The sequence below is a fragment of the Adiantum capillus-veneris genome, chromosome 22, assembly GCF_014529385.1.
Source record: "Adiantum capillus-veneris isolate H3 chromosome 22, ASM1452938v2, whole genome shotgun sequence".
Lineage (NCBI taxonomy): Eukaryota > Viridiplantae > Streptophyta > Polypodiopsida > Polypodiales > Pteridaceae > Adiantum > Adiantum capillus-veneris.
Window position 1 is genome coordinate 20,249,003 of NC_140952.1, and position 27,553 is coordinate 20,276,555.

The window sequence follows — 27,553 nt, forward strand, 5'->3', positions numbered from 1 at the left end:
AACTTCAACTCAATAACTTCTGAGGACTGAATCTACATCAGGAAGGGGACATGTTAACCATTGGCGTCCACTTCTAGTAGTCATGGGCCAGGCTTGTCGATCCAATAGGAAAAGGGTAAGAGTGATCGTCGATGAGAGGCGCACTCTAACAGGAACATTCAAGGGTAGGTTGGCTAAGTATGGGCGCCCAAGTGTGAATGGGACGAGCTCATATAAAAGTCACATAAACCTAAAAATCATTCATTCTTTCATTTGTGCAATTGAAGAGTGCTCTTGCTCCATCTCCATCTTTTTCTTCTTCATCTCGTTGTGTGTGTGTGTGTGTATGAGAGAGAGAGAGAGAGAGAGAGAGAGAGAGAGAGAGAGAGAGAGAGAGAGAGAGAGAGCATTGCGATGGTGGCACGATGGCGGCGAGGCGGTTGAGCGCGACGTAGCGGCGTCTTCCTCTTCTTCGCGGCGAGGAATCCTCCACGATAGTAAACGTAGTGCTGTGAGTGACACACCATCGCCATCTTTGAGCTTACTAGTTTAGGCTAGTTGCGTGCTTGGAGCCATTTGTGGCTCGCACACAATGTATCGGCAAGTCCCTTGCATTGACACGTGCGACAGACGCACACAGTCGTGCTTGCCTTTGCATGCTTCCCATTTGTCTTTCTCTTTGCCTTGGAGAGTCTGCCCCCTTTTGAGAAACCTGTCCTCCAGTGTCTCTACCATGTTAAAGTCCCCAAGTAGAGTAAATGGTCCTTGAATGGTAGAGATTTTCTCCCATATCTGGGCCCTGTTAGAGGCAGTCCCTCCAGCATAAACATATATTAGTTCGCAATTGAAAGTGGAAGGGAGGGAAACATAACACCAAAATTGTTGACTTTTATTGGAGGAAACACCGTCTGCTATCTGCTTCTTGATTCCTATGTCTTTACCCCCAGTCCCTCTTGAGTAGGAAGAGGTGAACCATCTCCACTCAGGCTGGACTTCCTTTAATCTTTTGAGGAGATCTTCTCCTTCTACTTTGATCTCTTGCAGTGCACAGATATCCACAGCTTGATCTTTGAGCCAGTTGTTGATCTTTTTTGTTTTGGCGGGGTCAGTAATCTCCTTTATGTTCCAAGAGGCAATTTTCATCTATTGGTTTTTTTTCCCTTTACTCTGCAGGACCCTGGTGGGAGTCCTGGCGGCTGCTTCATGAGCTCTTTTGTTTGCCTTCTGGATTTCCATAGGCATTGGATGGATGATGGCATTTTCTTCTTGCAAGAGTGCTTGTGATGCCTGGTTGAGGTACATAACTTTATTCCTGACTTCAATTTGCATGTGACATTCTTCCTCTCTTGTACCCTCTAGCTTATCCTCTGGAGTGGCTCCTATGTCCTCAGTCTCGGCTTCTGACCAGGACTCAGGGACATCGGATTCTATCTAGTCAGGGATTTCATCCAGTAGAGCGAATCTGTTTTGATTCCTCTGCTTGGGTTTGTTGGTTTCTCTTCTAGTGCCTCTTCCATTCTTACTGGGGGGGGGGGGGGGGGGGGGGGGGGGGGGGGGTAGTGGGGGGTGTTAGGGTAGCTTCAGCTTTCTGATCGGGATTTTAAGGGGGTTCCTCATTAATGGAGGAGGGAGTTGGGTTGCAGGTGGTGGAGCTTTAGAAGGGCAATTTCTTACAAAGTGGCCAGCTCCTTCGCAATTGAAGCAGGCATTAGGCAAGTATTTGTAGACTATAGGCTGTTCCATGCAATCCCCCTCGTCAGTGGCTATTACCATTGAATCAGGAAGCGGCTTTGAGAGGATCATTTCTATCAGCATCTGAGGGTCCCATGAGGGGTTGAAGTCCCTATGGGGCTTTCCTCCTAAGACTTTTCCTTAATGCCCTCCTATCTGCCTGAGATGGTAGTGGAAATGCAATGGGAGGTTGGGTAGTTCACCCCAAACCGGGTAGTTTTCCAGGGCCAATTTGTCTAGGTTGAAATTTCGAGACCATCTGAAAAGGCACAGTGGTGACGCTCTGAGTACCCAATGTCCCGAGCTTAGGATCTCGAAAGCCATTTCTGGTGTTTTCAACATGAATAGATAGTGGTTTTTCTTGGGCAGGGCTTGGATGCTCTCTACCTCGCACCCTCTGCTGCCCCATTGATTCCTGACCCAAGCCCTCAACACTACTGGTGGATGCGGGCCCGCCACTAGGCCTATGAGGGCCCTGTTTTCAAGGTCCTTTTCTATTTTCCTAACTTGGGAGGCGGGCAGAATAACCAATGGCTTACCTCGAGGATATCCCATGTTGACAGCATCCACTCCAGGGCAGTGTCGGTGGAGAGCGCTCGGGGTACCATCGGGGGAGGACCAAGGGGGGACCTCATGAGGAGGACCCAAATGCGGGCTTGCTGGCGCTACGGGAGGGTCCTTTGGAAAGGCATCTCCGCTTTTCCAAGATTCCTGTATAGCTGCTCAACAAAACCTTGAGGTAGGTTCTGGAAAAGCTGCTGGGCTAGACGGGCAGGCCTGAAATGCAGGGCCTAGGTTTTGATTGAGTAGAGGCCTCTGTGGCAAGGAGTTGGAGGACCGCCATACATTTTCATGAGTGGTTGACGTGGGGGGAGAAGCAGGGGTACCACCCCCCCTGGATTAGGGGAGGTGATAAGACGGCATCCTACGCCATCGCTAGCTCTAGGGTTTTTTTTTTCTAAACTTTAGATCATTTTAAGTCACAATAAGTCAATTAACCATTACCAGTAGTGGGTTCTTATAGCTTCACGTTGAAACTTGAAAGTCAAGCAGCAGAGAGCAGGAACTCGAAGGAGGGAAGGGGAGTCTCTCTAACGTTCACTACGTTCATTCAAGGATCCCGTCCTCTTTACCGGTGGGCTCTCCTGTCTCTCTCTCTCTCTCTCTCTCTCTCTCTCTCTCATTTTACTTTCTTCCTTGCTCCTCTTCCTCCTGCTTTTCGTCTGCTTTTCCTGAGCTCAGCACGAGTGTACCTCAGCGCATTTCTGCTTGCAACGCACTACCTATAACCAACAAAAGCGTGCACATACAGAGACACACACACCCACAAATACGCTCATCCGCGCACCGCCCACAAGATTCAACAGAGCTCCTCACCTCTTTCCAGCTGGTGTCTGCGTCTACCCAAGACACACACACACACACACAGAGGCGCAGAAGCTACTGACCCTTTAGCTGTCTTATGTGTCGTCTCTATCATCTTCTTTAACTTTGAAAGCATTCCCTTTCTTCGCTCACTCATTCTCAGAAATTCCCGCAAGCAGAAATCTGGCTATGAGGAGCGAATTTCTGCGACTCTCTGTGGGATTCTCTGTCTGAAACCAGCGAATTGCTGCAAGTTGAAGGTAAAACCCGTCCATTTTCTGGCTAGGCGAGGAACATTTGATTTAGAGAGTGAAGGGGGGATTTGTTGTAAATGTGGGATGTGGGTTTGATGAAGCGTGCAGGAAATGTTAATTTCCCACATTATGTAAAAATGGGGACTTGAGGATAACTGTTTTCTTCCAATGTTGCAGAGTTGAGAAGTGAATCAGAGGCATGAGCACCTCCAGGTTTATCAAGTGTGTAACAGTAGGCGATGGGGCAGTTGGCAAGACCTGCATGCTCATCTCCTACACGAGCAACACGTTCCCCACTGTTAGTTCTTATGTTTCTCTCTCTGCATGTGTGTGTGTGTGTGTGCGTGCGCGTGTGCGTGCGTGCGTGGGTTTGTTTGTTTCATGCATACATATAGGCCGGCACACACGCACAGACATGCACATCCACTGTCAGAGTGTGTGTGCACAGGCACGCACATGCACACACAAACACCCACCCACACACTCGCTAGCACTCACACCCACACTCTCACGAAGATGTGTACATTCATGCAATCAAATTGCAATTCTTCGCATAATGCATCTTCATGCTTCCACATGTCCTCTTAGGTCTGATATAATCTACATTGCCAGCTGTCTTAAGGTACATGATTAACTCATTCTAAGCTTCTACAGGATTATGTGCCCACCGTGTTCGACAACTTTAGTGCTAATGTGGTGGTGGATGGGAACACAGTGAATCTTGGCCTGTGGGATACTGCAGGTATCGCATTACTAAACCACACATTGAACATTTGGTGCCCTGACATATCACCCGTACTCGACATTGCAGTTGTAGCCCACATGAGATTTGTGTAGTCAGTATTCATGCATTTGTCTGTGAATCCTTAATGCATGTAGAAATGTGTATTCCTGCAAGTAACATTAATGGAGTTGATTGCTGGGTTCGTCCCCCATATTGGCCCATGTGTTGACATGTCGTGCACCTGTGTAGGCCAAGAGGATTACAACAGATTAAGGCCACTGAGCTACAGGGGAGCTGATGTCTTCCTTCTTGCTTTCTCTCTTATCAGCAAAGCAAGCTATGAAAACATAGCTAAAAAGGTGTGACACTTACATCTTGTCTACTGAAATGTAATTTCAATCCATTATCAGAAATTGGTTTCGTTCATATTCATAAGCAATCATCCTTATGCTCTGTGCTGAATTTGTTGTATTAGCATGTCTCACTTACAAGTGAAATTGTGGCACTATTAAGGTGCACTGTTGCCAACTAGTTGCTTGCTTTGAAGGAGTCTGTCACTGCTCAAACATATGCTTGAAATAAACCTGCAATTATTAAGATCTTTGGGGAATCTGAAGGATGCAAAATGCTTGTGAACTGATCAACTTCACCGTTTTATTATAATATCAAGCCGGAGAATTTTGAAAGCAGGTATATATCGTTTCACTTGTGAGAAATCATTGAAAGGATCAAGAAGAGCTTGTTTGTAAACAATGAGGTTACTGCCATTGTATGATCTTCCAATTGATCCTTGTGTTTAGATTCTTTCTGCTACTAACCCATGTCCTGTTGTCCTTGGATCAGTGCTTGTGGTTTAAACATGCATGTAAATAAGGCTTTACTTCACTGGCATATGTTTGTAGACTCATTGATTAGTTCTCAAATTTGCAGTGGATTCCTGAATTAAGGCATTATGCACCCAATGTGCCCATTGTGCTAGTGGGAACAAAATTAGGTATGCTTTACCAAATGATTGTTGTGCTTATTATACTGATGATGATTATTCCAAAAACAAGCTCACATATGTTTTTTTTGGGGTCACTCACAGATCTTCGAGATGATAAGCAGTTTTTTACGGATCATCCTGGGGCCACATCAATAAGTTCTGCTCAAGTATACTCCTGAGCCCTTCCCTCCTTCAAATATTAAGAGAGCATTGAGCTTTGTGTATAGGATATGCCATTTATGTTATTGAAAGAATCTGAATTTTTCATTTGAAAGGCCTGCAATTTTTCATTGTCATGCTGCAATTACTGCTCATTGTGCTATCATTTATGCACAAAAGTTTCTTTTTGCATGAACTGCTTGACGTGTTTGGTTAGAAGAGGATTAAAAGAGAAAGCTTGCAGAACTTATGGTTATGTTGTTGGCTTTTGATTGTGGTGTACATGTCCATAATTGACAGGGTGAAGAGTTAAGGAGACAAATAGGTGCTGCTGCTTACATCGAGTGTAGTTCCAAGACTCAGCAGGTACAGTTGCTAGTCACTCAATAGAAATCGTTTCTATCAACATTTCTGTTCTTGTGTCTCATGGATCCTTGCCTGTGCAACAAGAAAGGGCTTTAGTATTCTGCATTTCTTGATAATCAATGTATTTGTTGCAGAATGTGAAGGCTGTTTTCGATGCAGCAATTAAGGTGGTTCTACAACCCCCGAAACAAAAGCGCCGTAAAAAGAAGCAAAAGAGTTGTATAATACTGTGACGTTTGACTGAAGCAGGAGTACTAACTCATATGATCACTATAGCTGAGACACTTGATCAATTTATCAAGAACTTTGTTTCTTATGGTTGCCGGGATCATTGCTCGCCCTATGTGGCTTTTCCTGCGCTCTTTTCGTAGAAGAAAAGGCTCAAACTTCTGACTTCCTAACTTGAATAGAACCCAGCTTTTTTTGTAATATGGGTAGATCGATCGTATACCTGGGCAGGAACTCTGTATGTAAATCTCTTGAATGTCATGTCATGGAATGCTTTTTTTCTCATGGTAGTCCTTTTCATTTTATGTGCAAAGGCCTAGTTGTTGATTTTTTTGTACTGTTTACACGACACATTTTATGTGCAAGGGCCTGATGATCGATTTTTTCTACTGTTTCACATAACACATTTTTGGGGACCAATTTCTTCCTTTCTACGTAGTGAGGCTGTGAGTAGGGCGAGTAATTGATTTAAGCTCTGATGTTGGTCATGAGATATGGAGCTGGCCAGTGCATTTTGGTGTGGGATGGGTTTTGTTTCAGCCCAAGGTTGCACACTCGCTTGGCTATTTCAGCCAGCCCAATTTTATGGCCTCCCTTCTGAGTCGATTAATTATGCCACGAGAATGGAGGCAAGCCTTGGTAGAGAAGAGGCCTGAATCAATCAATGTGGTCTTGTATCTTTAAGACCAGACGTTGTGGCAGGCAATGCAATGCCATTCTGTTTGAGTGGCCTCCTTTTTGACTGAGAGTGAGCCATGAGAATGGGGCATTGCCGCCTTTGTGGAAATTTTCAGGCCATGATTCTTCTTGGGTGCTTTGGACAAGTCTGTGTATTTAGAATATCTGAGTGATGAAGCATTTGCGCGAGTGTGCTCAAGATGGTTTGTTTGTGGGCTCATGATTCTGTCTCTGGGTTTGAAGTCCTGTTTAACACCTTGCTTGGTTTCTGGAATTCAAGTGTAGTGCACTATCCAACCCAACTAACCCTCTATGTAAATGTTGTCATGGACACATCATGATGTGCACTCTTAATGGAAATGAGGTGAAAAGCAGAGCTTTCTCCATGTGGCATATAAGATCTGTGCTGGGTCCCTAGTGCCCCTCCCGTCGACAGCCAAGCACGTCCACGGATCCCAACCCCCCATGTCAACGGAGACGGGGAAGGGAGCGGCTAATCTTGTTCTGTATAGCCTTGTCGCAACGTCACTATCAGGCTGCTTAGTTGTCCCTATAAATTTGATAGTCTCGTAAGTTTTGTGAGAGAAATGGTGCATCTTATAAGGGACAACATGAGATCGTGAAGGCTTTTTGTGTCCTCCATCAATGGCATTGGATTCCATTGAGATGGCACAACCCTCACCTACGATTTTGTTTGATGTTCCCCTACAAAAAAAGGTAAAGTTGTAGTTTTTAGTTGACTCACCGCTCATACTTCCATCTCAACATCCGCTCATACTTCCATCTCAACATCTACGTACAATGATTGTATATCCACATGATACATCTCATGGTCCTTGTTGATTTCTAGGATTGGTGCTGACTGTTGTAGTGACACCGCCATCCTTTTTGTTTCCAGTTGTTTCCCACAAGGATTGTGGCCATTGCTTGTTAACTTCAAGAATTGACCCGTTGTACATGGACTGAAACTCCCTCTGCATACACACCCTACCTTTATGCCTAGAGGCAATGCTAGCTCTCCCTTCTCCCTTTTCTATTATCTAGTTTTACACACCCACCCACCCGCATGTCGTAGGGGTTGAATCGCAAACGCTAAAAAAAGCCCCTTAGGCATGGTTTACCATGCAAGTAATTAATCTCAATCAAAAGAGGAATGTATCCCAAGCCTAACATACCTTACCCAAAGAATACATTGACATTAAAGACCACCGATTTCTCTCACAAAACTTACGAGACTATCAAATTTATAGGGACAACTAAGCAAAAACTTCAAAAAAATAGGATTGAAAATCTCTTCACAAGATATACTTATAGATGAAATCATGAAAACAGCTTGGCCAGAGATACCAAAAGTGAAGGAGAAGAAGGAAGCACTACCTTACCGCTTGAGTACAAGGGAGTTAAGGCAATACTAATATTAGATGCGAGGCTGGGGTAGTCATTGCTACAAAGGGAATCTAGGAGAATGGGAAAGATCAGTTCTCAAAAAAACGCGTATGAAGTTGCAACTAGTAGCAGTCGGATTGGTAGAGAGACCTTGGGAATGCTTGAACAAATTATTGTATCTTCTTGGAGAATCGAGTACGAGAATACTTTTGTTGTAGCATATTTCTAAAAAAGCAACTACTTTGAGGTTATTTTGGGATGTTCTGTAATGAAATTGGCCTATTTAATTTGAGAGTAGCGGAAATTAATGAGAGTACTTTTGAGAAATGACTTTGTGAGCATAGTGGGTGAACATAATTGAAGATAGCAACATAATCATAGCAATTAGTTAACTTGGCATGAACGATACTTTTGCAAGAGAAAGAATTTAGAGAACATGACAACAGTTGAGGATTGGATTTATGTGGAGCCGGTCCCCCCTCCAATAGGCATTTGTATTATGATTTCTCCCATTAAGAGAGACTTGTTACAATACAATCTTTGTGTTACTTGTGACCTAGGTGATGCAATGAAGATGGAAAGCTTCATGCATCACAAACATAACATAAACTTGAAGAAAGCTTTAACTATCTCAAGCCTCAGTCCCAAGACCTCAAATACCTTTGAAGGTGGAGAGAGCTAGCAGGGAATGAGGGTAGGGAAGAGGAAGAAGAAACATTTCGTAGGAGAAAGAATTAGTTCCTCACTTATCATAACTCTTGTTGCTAGCATACATAATAGCATAGTAATGAAGAAGAAGGAGATGGCAAGCTTAAGCATTGAAGCATGGCTCTTGGTTGGATTTGCACTCCATATCCAAGAGTGTTGGTGTATGCTCTCAACCTCTACTTGCTTGGAGAAGGAGAGGGAGCTCTTGCACTTTGCATAGCACACAATGAGAGTGTTTGTGAGTGTGTGTGGGTGAGTATACCCCCTAAGAAACTAGGGCCCCTAGCTTGCTTGGGTCGACCCCCCCTTGTAGCTCATGCTTGAAGCTCATTGGACCCCTCCAGGCCTAGATCACAAGCAGGAGGCGTTACAAGCAGCAAGGGTAGCCTTGAGACAAGTGTCCCCGTTTCCCCTTTGAGAGAGAGGGCTAGATAAATGCTAAATCAATTAATTAAATCTCCTAAATTATTATTGGACCCCTTGGGTGGCCAACCAATAGGCTTTAGGCACACCATGAGGGCAACATGAGGAGGAACTTGACAAGTGTCCCTTTTGCTTTCTTTGTACCATGCATGCCTTGTGTGAGTGTGTGGGTGTTCTCTCTCATCCCCCCTCATGTAGGGATCGCCCTCTCCTTGTAGGGATTGAATCTTTGACTTTTTGACAACTCAAGCCCCTCATGCATAGGCCCAGTTCCCACCACAATCTTGGCTCATAAGCACTTTAAGCTTGGGCTGGGTTCTCACCTCAAGTGCAAAGCTTGGGCTGGGTTCTCACCTCAAGTGCAACCATAGCATCTCAAGCATGTCAAGCACCTCAAGCATCTCAATATTTAAGCACCTCAAGCACCTCAATCATCAAGCACCTTAGTCATCAAGCATGACAAGCAGGACAAGCACCTTGAGATGGGTCGGTTTCCGCGCCTCAAGCTCAGCCCTAGCATACCTAAGGTCAAAGGCCTTTTACACACATTATTGGAGGTCTTCAATGAAGCTAACCCTAAGGTCTTATGCTCCATTTTTTAACCTTGCTCTTTGATAGACCATCTCTCATTTGGGCCCCTTTACCATTGGCCCCGTGTTGACATAGATCTATAAGATCATGTCTATATCTTAACACTTGTTCCCGTTTATTCTCTCACATTAAGTGATCAATTTAATCTGAGAAAATCATTTGGGTTGTTTAGATAGTAGATTTTATGACATTACCTCTCTCTTGAAATCATAGTCGTCCTCGACTATGAGGTAGAAGAGATAAAGCCTTAGTCATTAGTCAATTTTACTTAGCGGCGGGTAGAGGATCCCTTTTTACCCTTTGACATCTTTCCAAGATGGATGACTAATCCATTTGGTGCTAGGGAGACATAGCTGCCGCAATTATGTCTGCTCTTTAGTCCATTTCATTCTCCCAAAGTAGAGTGATAAATTCTACTTGGTGTTTGAGAGACGTCGTCATCACAAACATGATTCTAAGCATGCACACTAGTTAAATTTGTGCACAATTAAAAAGCGGACTAGTCTTATAAGACAAAAACATGAGTCATTTAAAAGAAATTTGTACATTTGCTTACTCTAATGTAGCATTGTAAGCATTGACAAGGTTTATACTATCCTTAAGCTGTATTCCTTGCATCCATCTAGCATCTTCAAAAGGATGATTTTTGAACTTAATAAGATACCGTCGGATAATCTTACCATGTCATAGTACCTTGTCTTCATGCCGAAGAACAGCTTCGGGTTGTAGCACCTCTTCTTGGTCTTCAACTTCGGGAGGGTCTTCAATAATTGGTTCAGTTGGTGGCTCTCCTTTGTAGGGCTTAAGTAGGCTTACATGAAAGGAATTGTGTATGAGCCAATGGTTGGGCACTTGAGTTGATAAGCAGTCTCATTGATGGGCTTCAAGATTTGGAAAGGACCATAGTATCTTTTTGCTAGTTTAGCATAATACTTTTGATGGCTCGTAGGATTTTTGCCCGTCGTTTGCCTTAATCGAGCCTTAGGAAACTTGAGTAAGACCCAATCATTTGAATTGAACATTAAGGCTCTTCTGTGCTTATCAGCAGAGCAGCTTTTATCCTTTGTTGAGAAATGTATATAGCCTCCTTAATCTTTTGAAAAGATTCTTGTAGGTCACGGCTATACTCATCGGCGGCGAAGATCTTCCCATGTACTTTGAGTAGCAAGGGAATTTTAGGTCTTCCTTCAATGATCTCAAAAGGTGCTTTTCCCGTAGAAGTATGTACAATATTGTTGTAGGCATATTCTACAAGAGGTAAGTACTTTTTCCATTGTGAGCGTTGATCTACTTCGGTAACATAAGTCTTGAGTAGATCGAGTATCGTAAGATTGGCCATCTCACTTTGGCCATCCGTTTGTGGGTGATACGCCGAAGAGAAATTCAATCTTGTTCCTAGATTTTCAAAGAGACATTTCCAAAAATTACTGGTCATTCTAGGATCTCTATCTGACACGATGGATGTGGGTAATCCATGGTGCTTGAAAATCTGAGATATGAAGAGAGTTGCCATTTGATGGGCCTTAATAGTCTTTTTGACATGATAAAATGTGCTTGCTTGCTAAACCTGTCAACTATTGTCCATATTCCTGTATTCCCATGGATAGACTTGGGTAATCCAAAGATGAAATCCATGGATATACTCTCCCATGATGAATTTGGGATAGGCAATGGCTGGAGTAATCCAGGTTGCTTCCCTCTATCATACTTGGTCTTTTGGCATACTACACATTTTGAAACATACTCTTGTATGTCCACTTTCATGGTAGGCCAATAGAAGTACGTCTCTACTCCTCGGAGAGTAGGTTGAATGCCTCTATGCCCTGCATATGGAGGAGCATGGGATTCATACATAACTTTCTCACGAAGGGAATGGGTAACACATAGCCTATTGCCGTGGAGAAGATAACCATCCTGCAAGGTGAATGGTTCCTCTTTCTTCCCCAAAGCAAGGGCTGACATTATTTCTCTAAAGTCAGGGTCAATAGCATACTCATCTATCATAGAGGATAGATCATTGTGAGTAGCTATAGACACCGCATTAACTTTGGGTCATCGTGAAAGTGCATCGGCCACTTGATTGTGCTTACCAACTATGTGAGCAATATGGAAATTAAATTGCGAAAGAAAATTTGCCCACCTCATTTGTTTGTCGGAAAGCTTGGTTTGCGTCATGAAATACTTGAGACTTTGGTGGTCTGTTCGTAGGATAAATGGAGTCCCCAATAGGTAGTGCTTCCATGTGTCTAGGGCATGTAGAACAGCTAAAAGCTCTTTCTCATAAATGCCCAAGATTCGTTCATCAATATTGAGCCTTCGGCTCTCATATGCTATGGCATGCCCTTCTTGAAGCAAAACTGCTCCAAGGCAATCACCACAAGCATCACATTGGACCTCAAATGGCTTTGAGAGATCCGGAAGCACGAGGACTGGTTGGGAAGTAAGCTTCTCTTTGAGCTTTTCAAAAGAATTTTGCTCCTTAGCAGTCCACACAAACTTAACGTTCTTCTTAGTTAAGTCGTGTAGTGGTCCTGCTACTTGAGAGAATTTTGCTATGAAGCGTCTATAGTATGCGCACATACCAACAAAGCTTCTTAGATCATGTAGATTTCTTGGGTTAGGCCATGCTTTTATTACCTCTAACTTTGATGGATCCATTTGGATACCATCTTTAGAGATAATATGACCTAGGTATTGAATCTCTTGTAGGAAGAATTCGCTTTTCTTTTGGTTGAGAAAAATCTTGTTCTCCCTCAATGGTTGAAAAATCACTTGGAGATGTTGCTTATGTTCCTCCAAAGACTTGGAGTAGATGATGATATCATCAAAGAACACTCCAGTGAATTTGCGGTATGGTCTAAAAATTTTCTCCATCAAACGATTGAACGTAGCTGGTGCATTAGTCAAGCCAAAAGGCATGACTAGATATTCATAAAGACCAAACGTTGTGCGAAACGCGGTCTTTAAGATATCTTCATCCACTATCCTTATTTGATGATAGCCACTCTTAAGGTCAATCCTACTGAAGTAGGTAGAGCCTTGTAGCTTATCAAACAGATCTTCTACCCGAGGTACGGGAAATCTGTTTTTGATAGTGATATGGTTTAGTGTTCGATAGTCCACACACATACGGTATGTACCATCTTTATTTTGCACTAAAAGGACTGGAGAACAAAAGGGAGAGGAACTAGGCCTCACCATCCCTTTGTCTACCAGCTCTTGTACTTGCCTCATGATCTCCTCTTGTTGAGCTTGTGAGACTCGATAAGGAGGCTTGTTAGGTGGTGAACTTCCAGGAAGGAGCTCAATGCGATGGTCATCATCCCCCCGTTTTGGAGGTAAGTCCATAGGGATATCATCGATGAACACATCTTGGAATCCTTTTAGAAAATTAGACAAGTCTAACTCTTCTTGATTCCTACCATTTACATTTGATGAAACATTAGTATCTTTTAGAGACTCTTTGACAAAAATCATGTACGCAGAAACTGAGCTCTTCATTGACTTATCAAAAGCAAAAGGATTTACAAGTGGAATAGTGCGACCACACTCGCTAGCATCTATATACATGTTCTTTCCCCTATAGGTGAAGTAGATTCTCCTTTCAGGGAACTTCATGTTGGCAGCCATGCGATCAAACCATGGTGCCCCTAGGATAACATCCTCATGTTGGAGAGGAGAGATGAAGAAGTCTTCTTTGTCGACATAGCTTTGGACATGAAGCCTCAACTTCCCAATCAAGGGAGTAACGGAGGCTTGTTGTCCCTTGAAAGCTGCATCAGCCACTACTATATCTCCCATCTCAAAAGCTTGAATGCCCAACTTGGTGGCCAACTCCATTGATATGAAGTTAAGAGTAGAGCCAGGGTCAAACAAGATGAAGGCATCATGCTCTCTTACCTTTCCCCAAGCATAGGAAAGTGATGATCCTTTTCAATGAGCATCCTCTTTTGGAGCTTCGATGGTGGAAGCCCTAGGAGTCTCATTGCGAGTATTCTTCTTGGGGCAAGAACGATAGCCATGTCCTTGCTCCCCACACTTGAAACACTTATGGTCCTTGCGAAAAGCTTCAAGCTCTTCAGGAGAGAGTTTGTTTTTACCTTTGTAAACTTCCTTCTCCTTGGACCGATTGTTGTTGTTGTTGGAATTGACTTGGGAAGTATTTTGAGCATTGGTTTTCCCCCTTTGCATAATTTTTGTCTTTGTTTTCCATGGGCTTGACATTACGTCTAGCCCCTTGATGGAAATTGATGCGTGAAGCAACCATGGTGTGATGGATTACTTCGCTAATAGTACCAGGCCGTTGAGAGTTGATGTATTCGGCCATCTCTTCAGGTAATCCCGCACAGAATTGCTGCCTTTGCTCGGCAAAGTCTATCTTTTGAAAGACAGTAGCCTTGAGATGTAAATCCCAAAACTTGTCTACATATTTGTGGATAGAATCATGGGAGAGAAGCTTCAAGCTGCGCCATTCGGTAAGCACTTTGCCCTTTGCATCGCTTGCAAGGAATTGCTTCATGATGGAAACTCCTAGAGTTTTCCATGTCTTTGGGGCTTCACCATTTCCACGAAGGCTAGCCCACCATTGACGAGCTGATTTTTGGAAGTGCATAGCTACATGGCGTAGCTTAGAGGACTCTGTGAAGCCCTCATCTCCAAAGGCCACATCAAATTGCTGGATGAAGGCCAACACTTTGTCGGTAGCACCGAAGGTGCCATCATAGGTGAGAAAAGAGATACTCTTTCCTCCCTCCTTGAACTTCTTTAGCTTTTGTGACCTTCGCCATGCAGGAAATGATTTGCGATGTCCTCCCCTCTTGTATTCTCTAGGAGAATAGCCATAACTTTCGTCGGAAGAGGAGGAAGGTGAAGAAGAAGAAGGAGAAGAGGGTGACCTCTTCCTAGCCCTTTTCTTTCTTTGTTTCCTCTCTTGCCTTTCAAAATGATGAGGAGAATGACTACGTGTTGATCTTTTCCTCTTGGGAGGAGTGGGCGATCGTCTAGACCGCCGTCTTTGTGGAGCCACATCTTCAGAGGAACTTAAACTTTCATTGCTTTCTTGCTCTTTGGATTCCTCCTCTCAAATGGGAGAGAGTCTTCTTTTGGGGGTCTCTTCAAGAGGCCTCCTAAGCTCTCTCTCCTCTTGGAGAGGAAGGGAAATTCCATAAGCACGAAGTTGTTGAGTAACTTCGGCTTGCAAAGCAGGGTTGTTTGCCCATAGCTTGCTGCAACCTAGTGGTGACGAGATAATTCACAAACATGGGAGCATCATCATTAGCACCTTCATGTGCAAAATCAAAGTTATCAATGTTCATGCCATGTTAACAAAATTTATGTATGTACTTAGTGTATGCTTTGGCAATTCAAAACCTTAGTTGCCACTCCTCTTAGCCTTTGAAAATCGGCTCTTAAGTATCTACACCCACGGCTCGAAGTGGTTAATTATAGAGAGTAGAGGAGTATGTCTAACATAGCAGAGTTGCGAATGGCTAGCTCCTTTCGGACTTCTTATGGCTCAATAATGGTAAAGCCGTAGGCAAGTCTAAAAAGACTCCATTATTAAGTCCAAAGATCGCGAGATGTGCACCATCCCCCACATAGTGGGCTCAACAAAACCGATAATAGATCCGAGTTCCACTTACCCTACTATAATTAACAACATTAACCATTTATAGTCTACTTAAGGACCTCTCTTCTTAAGCAAGAAAAGAGAAACCAAATCCTCTGATACCAATGTAATGAAATTTGCCTATTTAATTTGAGAGTAGCGGAAATTAATGAGAGTACTTTTGAGAAATGACTTTGTGAGCATAGCGGGTGAACATAATTGAAGATAGCAACATAATCATAGCAATTCGTTAACTGGGCATGAACGATACTTTTGCAAGAGAAAGAGTTTAGAGAGCATGACAACAGTTGAGGACTGGATTTATGTGGAGCCGGTCTTCCCTCCAATAGGCATTTGTATTATGATTTCTCCCATTAAGAGAGACTTGTTACAATACACTCTTTGTGTTACTTGTGACCTAGGTGATGCAATGAAGATGGAAAGCTTCATGCATCACAAACATAACATAAACTTGAAGAAAGCTTTAACTATCCCAAGCCTCAATCCCAAGACCTCAAATACCTTTGAAGGTGGAGAGAGCTAGCAGGGAATGAGGGTAGGGAAGAGGAAGAAGAAACATTTCGTAGGAGAAAGAATTAGTTCCTCACTTATCATAACTCTTGTTGCTAGCATACATAATAGCATAGTAATGAAGAAGAAGGAGATGGCAAGCTTAAGCATTGAAGCATGGCTCTTGGTTGGATTTGCACTCCATATCCAAGAGTGTTGGTGTATGCTCTCAACCTCTACTTGCTTGGAGAAGGAGAGGGAGCTCTTGCACTTTGCATAGCACACAATGAGAGTGTTTGTGAGTGTGTGTGGGTGAGTATACCCCCTAAGCAACTAGGGCCCCTAGCTTGCTTGGGTCGACCCCCCCTTGTAGCTCATGCTTGAAGCTCATTGGACCCCTCCAGGCCTAGATCACAAGCAGGAGGCGTTACAAGCAGCAAGGGTAGCCTTGAGACAAGTGTCCCCGTTTCCCCTTTGAGTGAGAGGGCTAGATAAATGCTAAATCAATTAATTAAATCTCCTAAATTATTATTGGACCCCTTGGGTGGCCAACCAATAGGCTTTAGGCACACCATGAGGGCAACATGAGGAGGAACTTGACAAGTGTCCCTTTTGCTTTCTTTGTACCATGCATGCCTTGTGTGAGTGTGTGGGTGTTCTCTCTCATCCCCCCTCATGTAGGGATTGCCCCCTCCTTGTATGGATTGAATCTTTGACTTTTTGACACCTCAAGCCCCTCATGCATAGGCCCAGTTCCCACCACAATCTTGGCTCATAAGCACTTTAAGCTTGAGCTGGGTTCTCACCTCAAGTGCAACCCTAGCATCTCAAGCATGTCAAGCACCTCAAGCATCTCAATAATTAAGCACCTCAAGCATCTCAAGCACCTCAATCATCAAGCACCTTAGTCATCAAGCATGACAAGCACCTCGAGCTGGGTCGGGTTCCCGCCCCTCAAGCTCAGCCCTAGCATACCTAAGGTCAAAGGCCTTTTACACACATTATTGGAGGTATTCAATGAAGCTAACCCTAAGGTCTTATGCTCCATTTGTTAACCTTGCTCTTTGATAGACCATCTCTCATTTGGGCCCCTTTACCATTGGCCCCGTGTTGACATAGATCTATAAGCACATGTCTATATCTTAACACTTGTTCCCGTTTATTATCCCACATTAAGTGATCAATTTAATATGAGAAAATCATTTGGGTTGTTTAGATATTAGATTTTATGACATGTTCATTCATTCGTCAACTCAAAATGGTTAAAGATTGAGGCTATGACCCCCTCTACTTACGACACAAGGGCATAACAATGAGGGTTAGCACAAAAGGCCATAGTTACAGAGACATTAATTGAACCCCGATGGAAGACTTTGATGTAGCTACAAATTTAAGAACACAACTGCCTGCTTAGTTTATGAAGGGACCACATGTTTGGATGTGCGGAGCATCGGAGTGTAGAAGCCTGAAAACTTGGAAGAGTATATCTTAGAGCGCTTAGTAGAAGATGATACTATATAAAAGAGTCATTTCTAGAGGAGTTATTTGAAGCCTTAGGTTGGGAACAGATACTAGCAACTCTAAATGTTTGCGTAAATGATGTGACTCCCATAAAATTTTGCGACAAAGATGGTTATGACATTATGTCCTTCTAGATGGTAAACGCTATCTTGGACCATAAGAGGAGTCCAAAACGACAGAATCTAATGAAAAAATCAATTGCAAATGAATAGTTGACGAGGCTTTTATTTGAGATCTGAGTGATAGCTCCATAATTTTCAGAGTGGCGACTTGGGAAATGATGCTAAAGACGAGATTTCAAGCAGGAAAACATTAAAAAAAATATCTCATTGAACGAAAAAGCGAATACCAAAAGTTGAAACGGACATTAAAAGAGGTTTGGACAACTGAGATGGAAAATAGGAGTCCAACACAGAGAAATTTGATGCACCCTCTCACTATAAAAGGTATATCATCTAAGACCGACAAATTGTGAGGAACTTAAAGAACCATGTACATCGTATGATGGGTCTGAGAATGCAAAGAGAATTGGCCTAGTTGAACCAAGGGAGAAACCAAGATTGGCTTACATAGCCACGAATCTCACAGAAGAGGAAGAGCCATTCTCAAACAGTATAGAGATGTGTTTGCTCGGTCGTACAAAGATCTTAAGGGAGTAGACCCGAGCAAATGCCAACATATAATATCCCTTAAGAGTGACATTAAGCCGTGGAAACAACATCCCTATACTTATAATAAAACATTTGCAAATAAGATAAAAGAGGAGATTAACAACAAGTAGACAACATTAAAGAGGCTGAATTTATCTATGAGATCGAGCATAGGGAGTGGGTATCTCCAATTGTGGTAGTACCCAAAAAGAACGGTAAATTATGAGTGTGTGTGTGAATCTCAAGCAGGTAAATGCTGTCATGATAAAGGACAACTATTCCTTACCCATCACTGGCCATGTGATTAAGAGAGTTGTAAGGAAGGAAGCTTACAACTTTCTTGATGGATTTTTGGACTACAATAAACTCACAGTAAAGTTGGGAATCAACTCAAAACAACCTTTGTAATAAAATATGACATATTTGCTTATAGGGTGATACCATTTGACTTAACCAATGCACATGCCACATTTTAGAGGCTGACGAGTCACACATTCAAGGAATATATAAGAAAACTCTTAGAAATCTATGTGGATGACTTGTGTGTGCATTCTCTACAAAGAAATGAACATGCTGAGCACTTGAAGAAGATCTTTGAAAAGTCTAGAACTTATCGCATTTTCTTAAACCCAAAAAACTGTGTCTTCATGGTAAGACAAGGTAAGATTTTAGGGCACATTGTGTCTAAAATTGGCATTTCCACAGAACTAGAGAATATACAAGTCATAGTTTCTCTTCCAAGACCCACCAAATTTAGAGAGGTACAAGTCTTTATGGGCCGTTGTGGCTATTATCAAAGGTTTATCTACATGTAGGCCGTTATTGCAAAGCCTCTCTATGCTCTCATCACAAAATTCGAGTGGAATGAAGAGCGCGACAAAGCGTTTCCTCAGTTGAAGCAGAGACTGATTTTTGCTCCAACTTTGAAATCTCTTGATTGAAATAAGATCTTCCATGTCCACCTGGATGCATCATCCTACATGATTGGATGCATCTTAGCACAACCTGGAAGAAACATCATGAATTTTCCAATTTGTTTCTCCAATATACAACTCAATAGTGTAGAACAAAATTACACAACCACCAAAAGAGAGAGATTAGGAATGATCTATGCAATTAAGAAGTTCCCAATTTGGTTTTCTCGTGTTGTTTTAGTGCGCTTGCATTCCCGTTTTCCGGCACATACACTACTTGCTTAAATAATTCCAATGTTTCTATCTACATTAAAGCTTGAGATGTCTCTATGAGCCTTTAACACATTTTGATTTGTTTTGTTTCTATTTCAGGTTGCAGGTATGTCCACAATATTTGTTCTAGTGTTTGGTTGTTTTTTAGCCTTGCCTCGTAGGCCTGCAACATGGCATCTAAGTCCTTGTTCACTTTATCTTGTTTGGTTTAGTTCTGTCTCCAAGGCCATCTTTTCCTTCAGCTTCTTTGCTTTCATTATTCTTGTTTTGTTTTCCATGATTTTCATTAAGTCTGCACTGACCCACTTTTAAACTTGGTTTGTTCTCGAAGTTTTAGATGGTCCGCCACTGGCTTATTTTTGGCTGCTTCCTGAGCTTGAGCTCTAGTTACCACCTACAGGAACTATTGGATCTGAATTAGATTTGCTAGAACAAGGTAAAACTCCAATGATATTCGTAGTCGCTTTTCCTTGTTGTATGGATTCTTAGCACAATTTTGGATGAGTTATCTATTGCACATCCATCAAAGAATCCAAAGATTTCTGCTCGCTGGCCCTTGTTAGGACAAACTCATGTCCAATGGTCATCTCCACATTCATAGCATGGACTCTTTGGTTCAACAACTGGTGGTGCTCCCATTGGCTATCCTATCTTAGAAGGATATCCTCGACGCTTGTAATTTTGATTTTCTATGGACATAAGTGTATTTTTGCTCATTGTGAATTGGCTTCTTACTGTTTGAGCTAGATATGAAGGCTCCATAGCTTCATCTGTGCTTGCCTAAAATGGACTATCCTTAGTGACATATGATACACCCTTAGGCTCTCTCACATGAGTTTCCACAGGCTCCTCATAATAAGTTGTTGGTGACATCATTGGTGTACTCATGAGTGGTTCTATCGGTTGCATGTATCGAACATTGGCATGGTTGTCTTGAGGCAAAGGAGGCTGTTGGAACAACACATGTTGCATTTTGTCTCCTCCATGGGTTGCATTGTTGGGTCCTATCTAGTACCTCGGAGGTGGTGGAAATGGTTGCACCGTTGGAGGTCCGGATAGCCTTTCCCTCACATAATTATAATTGTAAAAGCACTCAATTGTGTTATGGTTAGTGTATTTCTACTCAATTACACACCACTTCAATACTCTTGGAGCATTTGCTGCTTGTGGCTACTGTGGTGCGGATAGATAAAACTCAACATGATGTTTTACAGGACAAGATCAAAAGCCTTAAAGATGGATAGAGAAACATCAGTAGATTTCTATGTGAAACAAAGGGAGGAAAGAGTTGCAAAGTTGCATATTCACTTGTCAAAGAAGCATATAGAGAAGGGTGATTTGGTGATGAATTATAAGAGATGCCTCAACTTGAAGTTCCAGAAGAAGTTCAAGTGGATGTGGACAGGGCTGTATAAGGTACATCAAGATTTTCCCAACCGTACCTACCAGTTGATGAGGATGAATGGGAAATTTCTCAAACACATGGTGAATGGTGTGTGTCTCAAGCTATATTTTTGAAAGGAAATTGGTGCCTGATGTGCATCAAGTTTTGGGTGAGGGGGTTAGGCAACCAACCTCAATAGGAGTTATGTACATCAAGAATAAAACTTCATACTTATGGTAGCGGTTTTTTGTTTAGCTCACGATGTTTCCTAGTTTTGCACTTTCTAAAGCTTTATAAGCATGTTTTGGTTGAACATAAATGTTCAACAACGGGGTTCGACAATGATGGTGCAACCAAAGTTGTTTGATGCTATGAAATGTGCAAGGTAGAGATATGTCTTCTTAGAGGTACATGCTAAGGTGGCAAAGCAGATATGAAAGTCAAGGGCAAACAAAGGGTAGCAAGTGTGTATGCTTTATGTGGTTTTTCGCTCTAGTATACCTTACCAAGGTTCCAATCAAAGGTGATTGGTTAAAGTGATCAAATTATAGAAATGTAAGTCCCAAAGGTGTTCCTCAAAGTTCTTCGAGCTGGTCTAAACGGTTCAGCAATCAAAACTACGGGATGCAAGTTATGGCAGCTTGAAAGTAAGAGTGGTTTGTAGAACCCTACCTGATTGGACAGTTGCAGATGGATGTTCAAAGTGGATGTGAGTAAATGGGCCTAAAGTGCTCAACTTATGGTGCATGTCAATCTTTTTGGATTGGCAATCGGAGTTTAAACGACCGAGCTATGGGAAATTGAATTTTTATGAAGAGCTAGTTATGGGTCAGTGTGGTTGCCTCGATAGTTGTGCCATCGGGAGTTTTTCTAAGCTTAACAAGGTTTTCAGAGGTGGAGTACAACATGGGAAGCCCACCAAATGTGACGGCATGACAGTCGGGGTCGTAGGCACCAAGGTACACCCACTCAAATTCGGTAGGGCAACTACGATGGAAGGGAGTCAAGATGATATTTTTTCCATTTTTGGGCACGTCATTTGAGGCCATAGAGGGGTCAGAATGGAGCGATATTCTCAAGAATTGAAGTCCAAGATATCAAATTTTGGGAGTGTGTTTTATTTGCGAGATTTTGATTTTGAGCTTTTGTAATCAAAACCAGTTTTGCGAGCTTTCTGATTCTAGATTCATAGCCTTTTCTAACAACACAAAAAAATTAATCCAAAACAAAGACATCAGAATATGATACACACCAAAAAACATCTATCATCTTGCAAAAATTTGGCTTAAGATTTTGAGTCTCTTTTAATAATACACACAAAAAACATGTACAAGTTTCCAAAAGCCCTGGTTTTGAGCTTGTACAATCGTCTAGATAGATACCACAAAGCATGCTTCTCTTACTAAAAGGAATTCAAATAAAGTTTCATGTGTCTAGAAAAGCTACTCCACATCTAATACATGAGAGAAATCTCCTTCAATGCATACCTCTACATGACATTCTCTAAAATTTAGGTTCACTACACCACAGGCTTTATCTTGCGGGTTTTCCCTAATACAAATGCAAGGTCTGTGGAAGTTAGTGCAGGCTGATGAATGACCATGTGCTCTTTTGGTTGAAGCCCTAGCATATGCACATACACATAGTACATGTGCTTACATGCCAAAAAAGCTTTATGTGTAGATTCTCTCTTCTGAAAATCGAGACAGGTGCAACTAGGTTCTACCTTAATGTGTACATCATAACAACTCTCTATCAATACTAGAAAAACTATGTGTTGTTCACTTTCTAGTTTCTCGTCCAGAATGTTGCAACCATACTTGAAGCCGACTCCAATCTCTTTTGCGCTTCTTTGGAAATACCATGTCTCCACTTACGCTTCCTGCTACTAGAGCCTCCTTGTGTAAGAGCAGCATTTGTATTGTTCATGCAATGTAGTGGTGTTGCAAAAACTATAAATTGAAATCCACTTTGTACCAAGCTATCACTCTCTTCCTTTGATAAGTTGGTTCCAATATCCACTTGCCAAAAAGTAGGAACAATAGGGGAGAATTTAACTTGCCTTTGTACTTTTGTGTGTGGCCTACTTCATAATTGCAGAATCATATCCACTGTGCAATTGTCTTCTCTTTAAAATTTCTCTCAGACCAAAAACAAGGAGCAACCATTCCCACTTGACGGCTCTGTAATTTGTTACCACAACTTTTCTTCCCTACCATTCCAAAACATTTCCTCATGAAATTGGCTCGCATACTTCGTAAAGTCCACTCTTTGCGGGCAACTTTGACCTCTTGAATACACCTTGCTGAATTCTCCGCATGCTGCAGTGGAATGCTCTCTCCTGCTTCACTGTGCCAATGAAAACATATACGTCTTCATTATCCTCTCTATCAAAATGTATACTCCATGGTCTCCCTCTCTGGTTTTGCACTGTCTTGCTTCCAATACATATCCAAGTTTATGTGAGCTTGTATCAACTGCATTTATTTTCTTCTTTCATTGTACTGTCTCTTTGTCACCTTCCATCACATGCTTCTTATACAAAGGACTACCAGCAACCAAGCCTTTTAATGGACTCGCAAAATTAGTTGGATGTGGAGATTCTCTGCGTTTGGAACTGGCCATCATTGCTTCTATGGAAGGTCCCGTTTCAATGTATCTCCCTGTGGTGTATCCCAATATTTTTTCACATTGAATATATGCATTCAAAACGCCACTGACACATGCATCATAAAGTGATATTTTATGTTTACCACCTTCACCTGCCAGCCAACTAGCATGGATGCTCTTTGACAAGTTTATACTTGGAATTTGAGCTTTCTCCCATGGACTCTTGCTGACCTATAAATACAAAATGATTAAAACCATATATATGTTAATCTCTGTTTTCATGTATTTAATAAAAACCAAAAAATGATTGAGATACCATTTTCTCAGAGCTTCCCCAATGGGCAATCGGTTACTCCCACCAATTAAACCATCTCTCTAAAGCCTTTTTATTATCCCATGTCACATATTTCACCCACCATTCTTGTATTGTGGAAGCTATAAGGGAGGCCTCATTTGTAGTCTCTGCTAAGCGCCATGCTCCACACATTTCAATGTGATGCATTCGTCTATCTATAGCGACATGTTTTTTTGTGTGTTTGTGTAGACTATGCTCGCAATGGAAAAGACACGAGTGCTCCCTCCCCTCCATTACATTATGCTGTCCTCCATTGTATACAACTCGTATTGCCAGCCAATTAGCCCTAGCTTCATCATATATAAATCCAGCAAATTCTGTTGGTTCATGCCCACACCTCTCCATAATTGTGTTTAAATTTCTCTAAAACAAAATTTGTGTTTCTTTATCTTCTTCTTTACATTCACATATTGCAATCACCTGCAATGCTCATATGCTGTACACATAGAACAAAAAAGTAATAAAAGGTGTCTTATATCAAAACATGCTATCTAACATATTTTTACAAATTCACCTACCCAGGATCATAATCGAGCAGGACACAGTTTCTCATCCTTCAATCCGATGAGTATGATCAAAGTGCACCCAAGCACTTCTCAAATCTCCTGTCCCTCCTTGATTCATTCTATTGACTAGTTCAACTCCAGAAGCAGGTCCTTTTGTGGACATTTTGAATACATAACATTTGGCGTTAGGTCCACCCTAGCCTGGAAAACGACTTCCATGAAAGAATGGAAAAACACACCGTTTCTGTAGCAATAGTATATTGTCGTATCCATCACCAAAAACCTGACCCTGTTTAGCTTTCTCATTCGACACAATACTTTTGAATCCCCTATTCTAACCAAGGGGCATCATTTACTCAAGAAAATGGTTAAGCTTTACATCAGTGGCTTCTAAATCATCTTCTTTAGTCAAAGATTGGAATAGCATTTGAAGAGCAACTAACATCTGTACTTTTCTAGGACCCCCCTTCTCAATCTTTAAAACTGTCTTAACAAGATTGCACACCTTTTCAAGAGCTTCCCTTCCAGTACCTGGCTATACATTCTGGTCATGCACTCCCAGATGGATCATCAAACGTGTTATTGTTGTTTCCTTTGGCATCACATAATAGATCATACACTTGCGAACATTTGAACAAGTGATTGTTCTATCACAATAGTGGCATGTTATTTTAGATTTACCTTCCCATGCTGATTTGTTTGTCCAGATGTCCATGAAAGAAGGCATCATTGTATCTCCTTTTACCAAGGTAAAAAGGGCATGTCAATTTGGAACATTGAAGGCTTCCAAGAAAATAACTCAAACGCACAGTGCAATCTATGGCCATGTTGGTCGATGCTGGGCGAGACCAAAGGTGACCATCGTACTTCTGATCCATACAGAGCATCCTTTTATTGTTGTGAATTGGAGGAATCTTGAAACAAACATTGCCATTATAAAAATTTGGGAGCTCATCAACCTTTTTGGGAGGTCCACAAATCTCTAAAAGTTTAGACAACCTACACGATTTACCTTTTTCTTTCATCCATGAAATGATGGATGTATCCTTTGAGTACTCCTGCCTTGTATGCTCCACCTCGTCTTGTGTGTCTAGAAAGGGTTCTAGTGACCTGGTTAGCTCCATTGTCTCCAAAACAATTGCATATGTATCTTCATCAATATCAACACTTAAATGTGATGAAGTCAAACTTTTGTTACATGGTGTAGCGAACACAGAAGCATCACTGACTTCTTCACTTGTTTCTAAACTGTCAGCCACATAGACATAGTCATCTGAATGAAGAATGTGGTAAGCTGAGGACAGAGTATGGTCAAGGAGGTAATGATTTTGATCTTCATGATCCCATCTTGGCAACACATTGAACTTAGACTCAGAGCTCCCTATCTGAACGACCGCTTGCAAGCCTTCAAACTTAATAAGAGACAATAGGCTTTGAAGAAAATATTCACTAAGCAGAAGCTCTCCATTTTGTAATGAGACTCTATAATCCATTTGAGCATCATTAATCGTCCATGAAAGCATAGTTGTAGCTGTAGCTGTCATGTTTGAGACAGATAGGGAGGAATAATACTTGAGGTAATAAAATGATGAAAAGAGAAGGAAGAAAATGTGTATAAGGTACAAAGAAAGTGTAAAAGCATGCAACTGCAAAAAGTTAATGCGCTCATTGAAAACTATTCTAAATAGATTTGAAATACTCACTCTTTAAGATATGCACAATCATAGCTATTAAGATACATTTGAATCAGCATTTTGTCAAATCCATCTGTTAACTTATCGAACGTTCATAATCTCCCCAAATACGTGCATTTTTTTTTTATCGTAGTATGTAAAATATACGATGTTATTATATATATATATATATATATCTATATATATATATAATATATATATATATATATATATATATATATATATATATATATATATATATATATATATATATATAGATATAGATATGTATATATAGATATAGATATGTATATGTATATGTATATGTGCATATACATATGTATATATACATGTACATGTACATTTACATATACATATACATATACATATACATATACATATATATGCATATATATATATTTTATATGTATACATATATATACATATGTAAAGATATATATATATACATATACATATACAATATATACATATACATGCATGTATATACATACACACACACACACACACACACACACACACACACACACACACACACACATATATATATATATATATATATATATATATATGTATGTATATACATGTATGTATATGTATATATGTGTATGTATGTATGTATGTGTATACATACATACATACATACATACATATATATATATATAATATTTATTTTTATTATATAGTTATACTGTAAAATATATAGGTATATTATAGATACTATATGTTTAGTTTATAGTTATATTATACTGATATAATGTATACTTAATATTATAGTTATATAATACACTTATAGTTACATATATATTTATACGTTAATATAGTAGATAATATAGAGTATATAGTAGATAATAAATATACAATGTTATTATATATATATATATATATATATATATATATATATATATATATATATAGATATAGATATGTATATATAGATATAGATATGTATATGTATATGTATATGTGCATATACATATGTATATATACATGTACATGTACATTTACATATACATATACATATACATATACATATACATATATATGCATATATATATATTTTATATGTATACATATATATACATATGTAAAGATATATATATATACATATACATATACAATATATACATATACATGCATGTATATACATACACACACACACACACACACACACACACACACACACACACACACACATATATATATATATATATATATATATATATATATATATATATATATATATATATATATATATATATATATATATATATGTATGTATGTATATACATGTATGTATATGTATATATGTGTATGTATGTATGTATGTGTATACATACATACATACATATACATATACATACATGTATATACATACATACATATATATATATATATATATATATATATATATATATATATATATATATATATATATATATATATATATGTATATAATATTTATTTTTATTATATATTTATACTGTAAAATATATAGGTATATTATAGATACTATATGTTTAGTTTATAGTTATATTATACTGATATAATGTATACTTAATATTATAGTTATATAATACACTTATAGTTACATATATATTTATACGTTAATATAGTAGATAATATAGAGTATATAGTAGATAATATAGAGTATATAGTAGATAATATATATAAAGTTATACTTATAGTTATAGGCTAATACGTATAGAGTATACTTATACCTATAATATATACTTATAGTTTTAATATATACTTGTTTAATGTAATAGTATGTATCTAATACAGAGTATATAGTATATATAGAGTTATGCTTATGGTTATAATATACTTATACATGTACTTCTAATATATACTATACTTATAATATATAGCTATAGTTATACTTATACCTATACTTATAATATATAGTTATAGTTATAATAAAGTAAATAAACTACAAGCTACATATAGTATA

At 40.2% G+C, this 27,553-nt stretch overlaps 1 protein-coding gene across 2 annotated transcripts; it reads left to right on the forward strand.

Moving 5' to 3' along the window:
- The first annotated feature begins 2,736 nt into the window (after positions 1 to 2,736).
- LOC147429002 (rac-like GTP-binding protein 5) lies at positions 2,737 to 6,074 on the forward strand. Of its 2 annotated transcripts, XM_086494910.1 has the most exons (9): positions 2,737 to 2,845; positions 3,255 to 3,335; positions 3,507 to 3,627; positions 3,984 to 4,071; positions 4,303 to 4,412; positions 4,984 to 5,047; positions 5,141 to 5,205; positions 5,498 to 5,563; positions 5,698 to 6,074. In XM_086494910.1, exons 3-9 carry the CDS (start codon positions 3,529 to 3,531, stop codon positions 5,794 to 5,796), a joined length of 591 nt encoding a protein of 196 aa, XP_086351036.1. In that variant the 5' UTR covers positions 2,737 to 2,845; positions 3,255 to 3,335; positions 3,507 to 3,528; the 3' UTR covers positions 5,797 to 6,074. The 2 variants fall into 2 exon arrangements, with proteins under 2 accessions (XP_086351036.1, XP_086351035.1); XM_086494909.1 differs by lacking the exon at positions 2,737 to 2,845 and having other exon boundaries at positions 2,900 to 3,335.
- Positions 6,075 to 27,553: the final 21,479 nt, after the last annotated feature.

Coding starts and splice junctions, on each gene's coding strand:
- LOC147429002 (XM_086494910.1), top strand. CDS start 3,529: ATGAGCACCTCCAGGTTTATCAAGTGTGTAACAGTAGGCGATGGGGCA. Junction 3,628..3,983: donor CGAGCAACACGTTCCCCACT/GTTAGTTCTTAT, acceptor AAGCTTCTACAG/GATTATGTGCCCACCGTGTT. Junction 4,413..4,983: donor ATGAAAACATAGCTAAAAAG/GTGTGACACTTA, acceptor TCAAATTTGCAG/TGGATTCCTGAATTAAGGCA.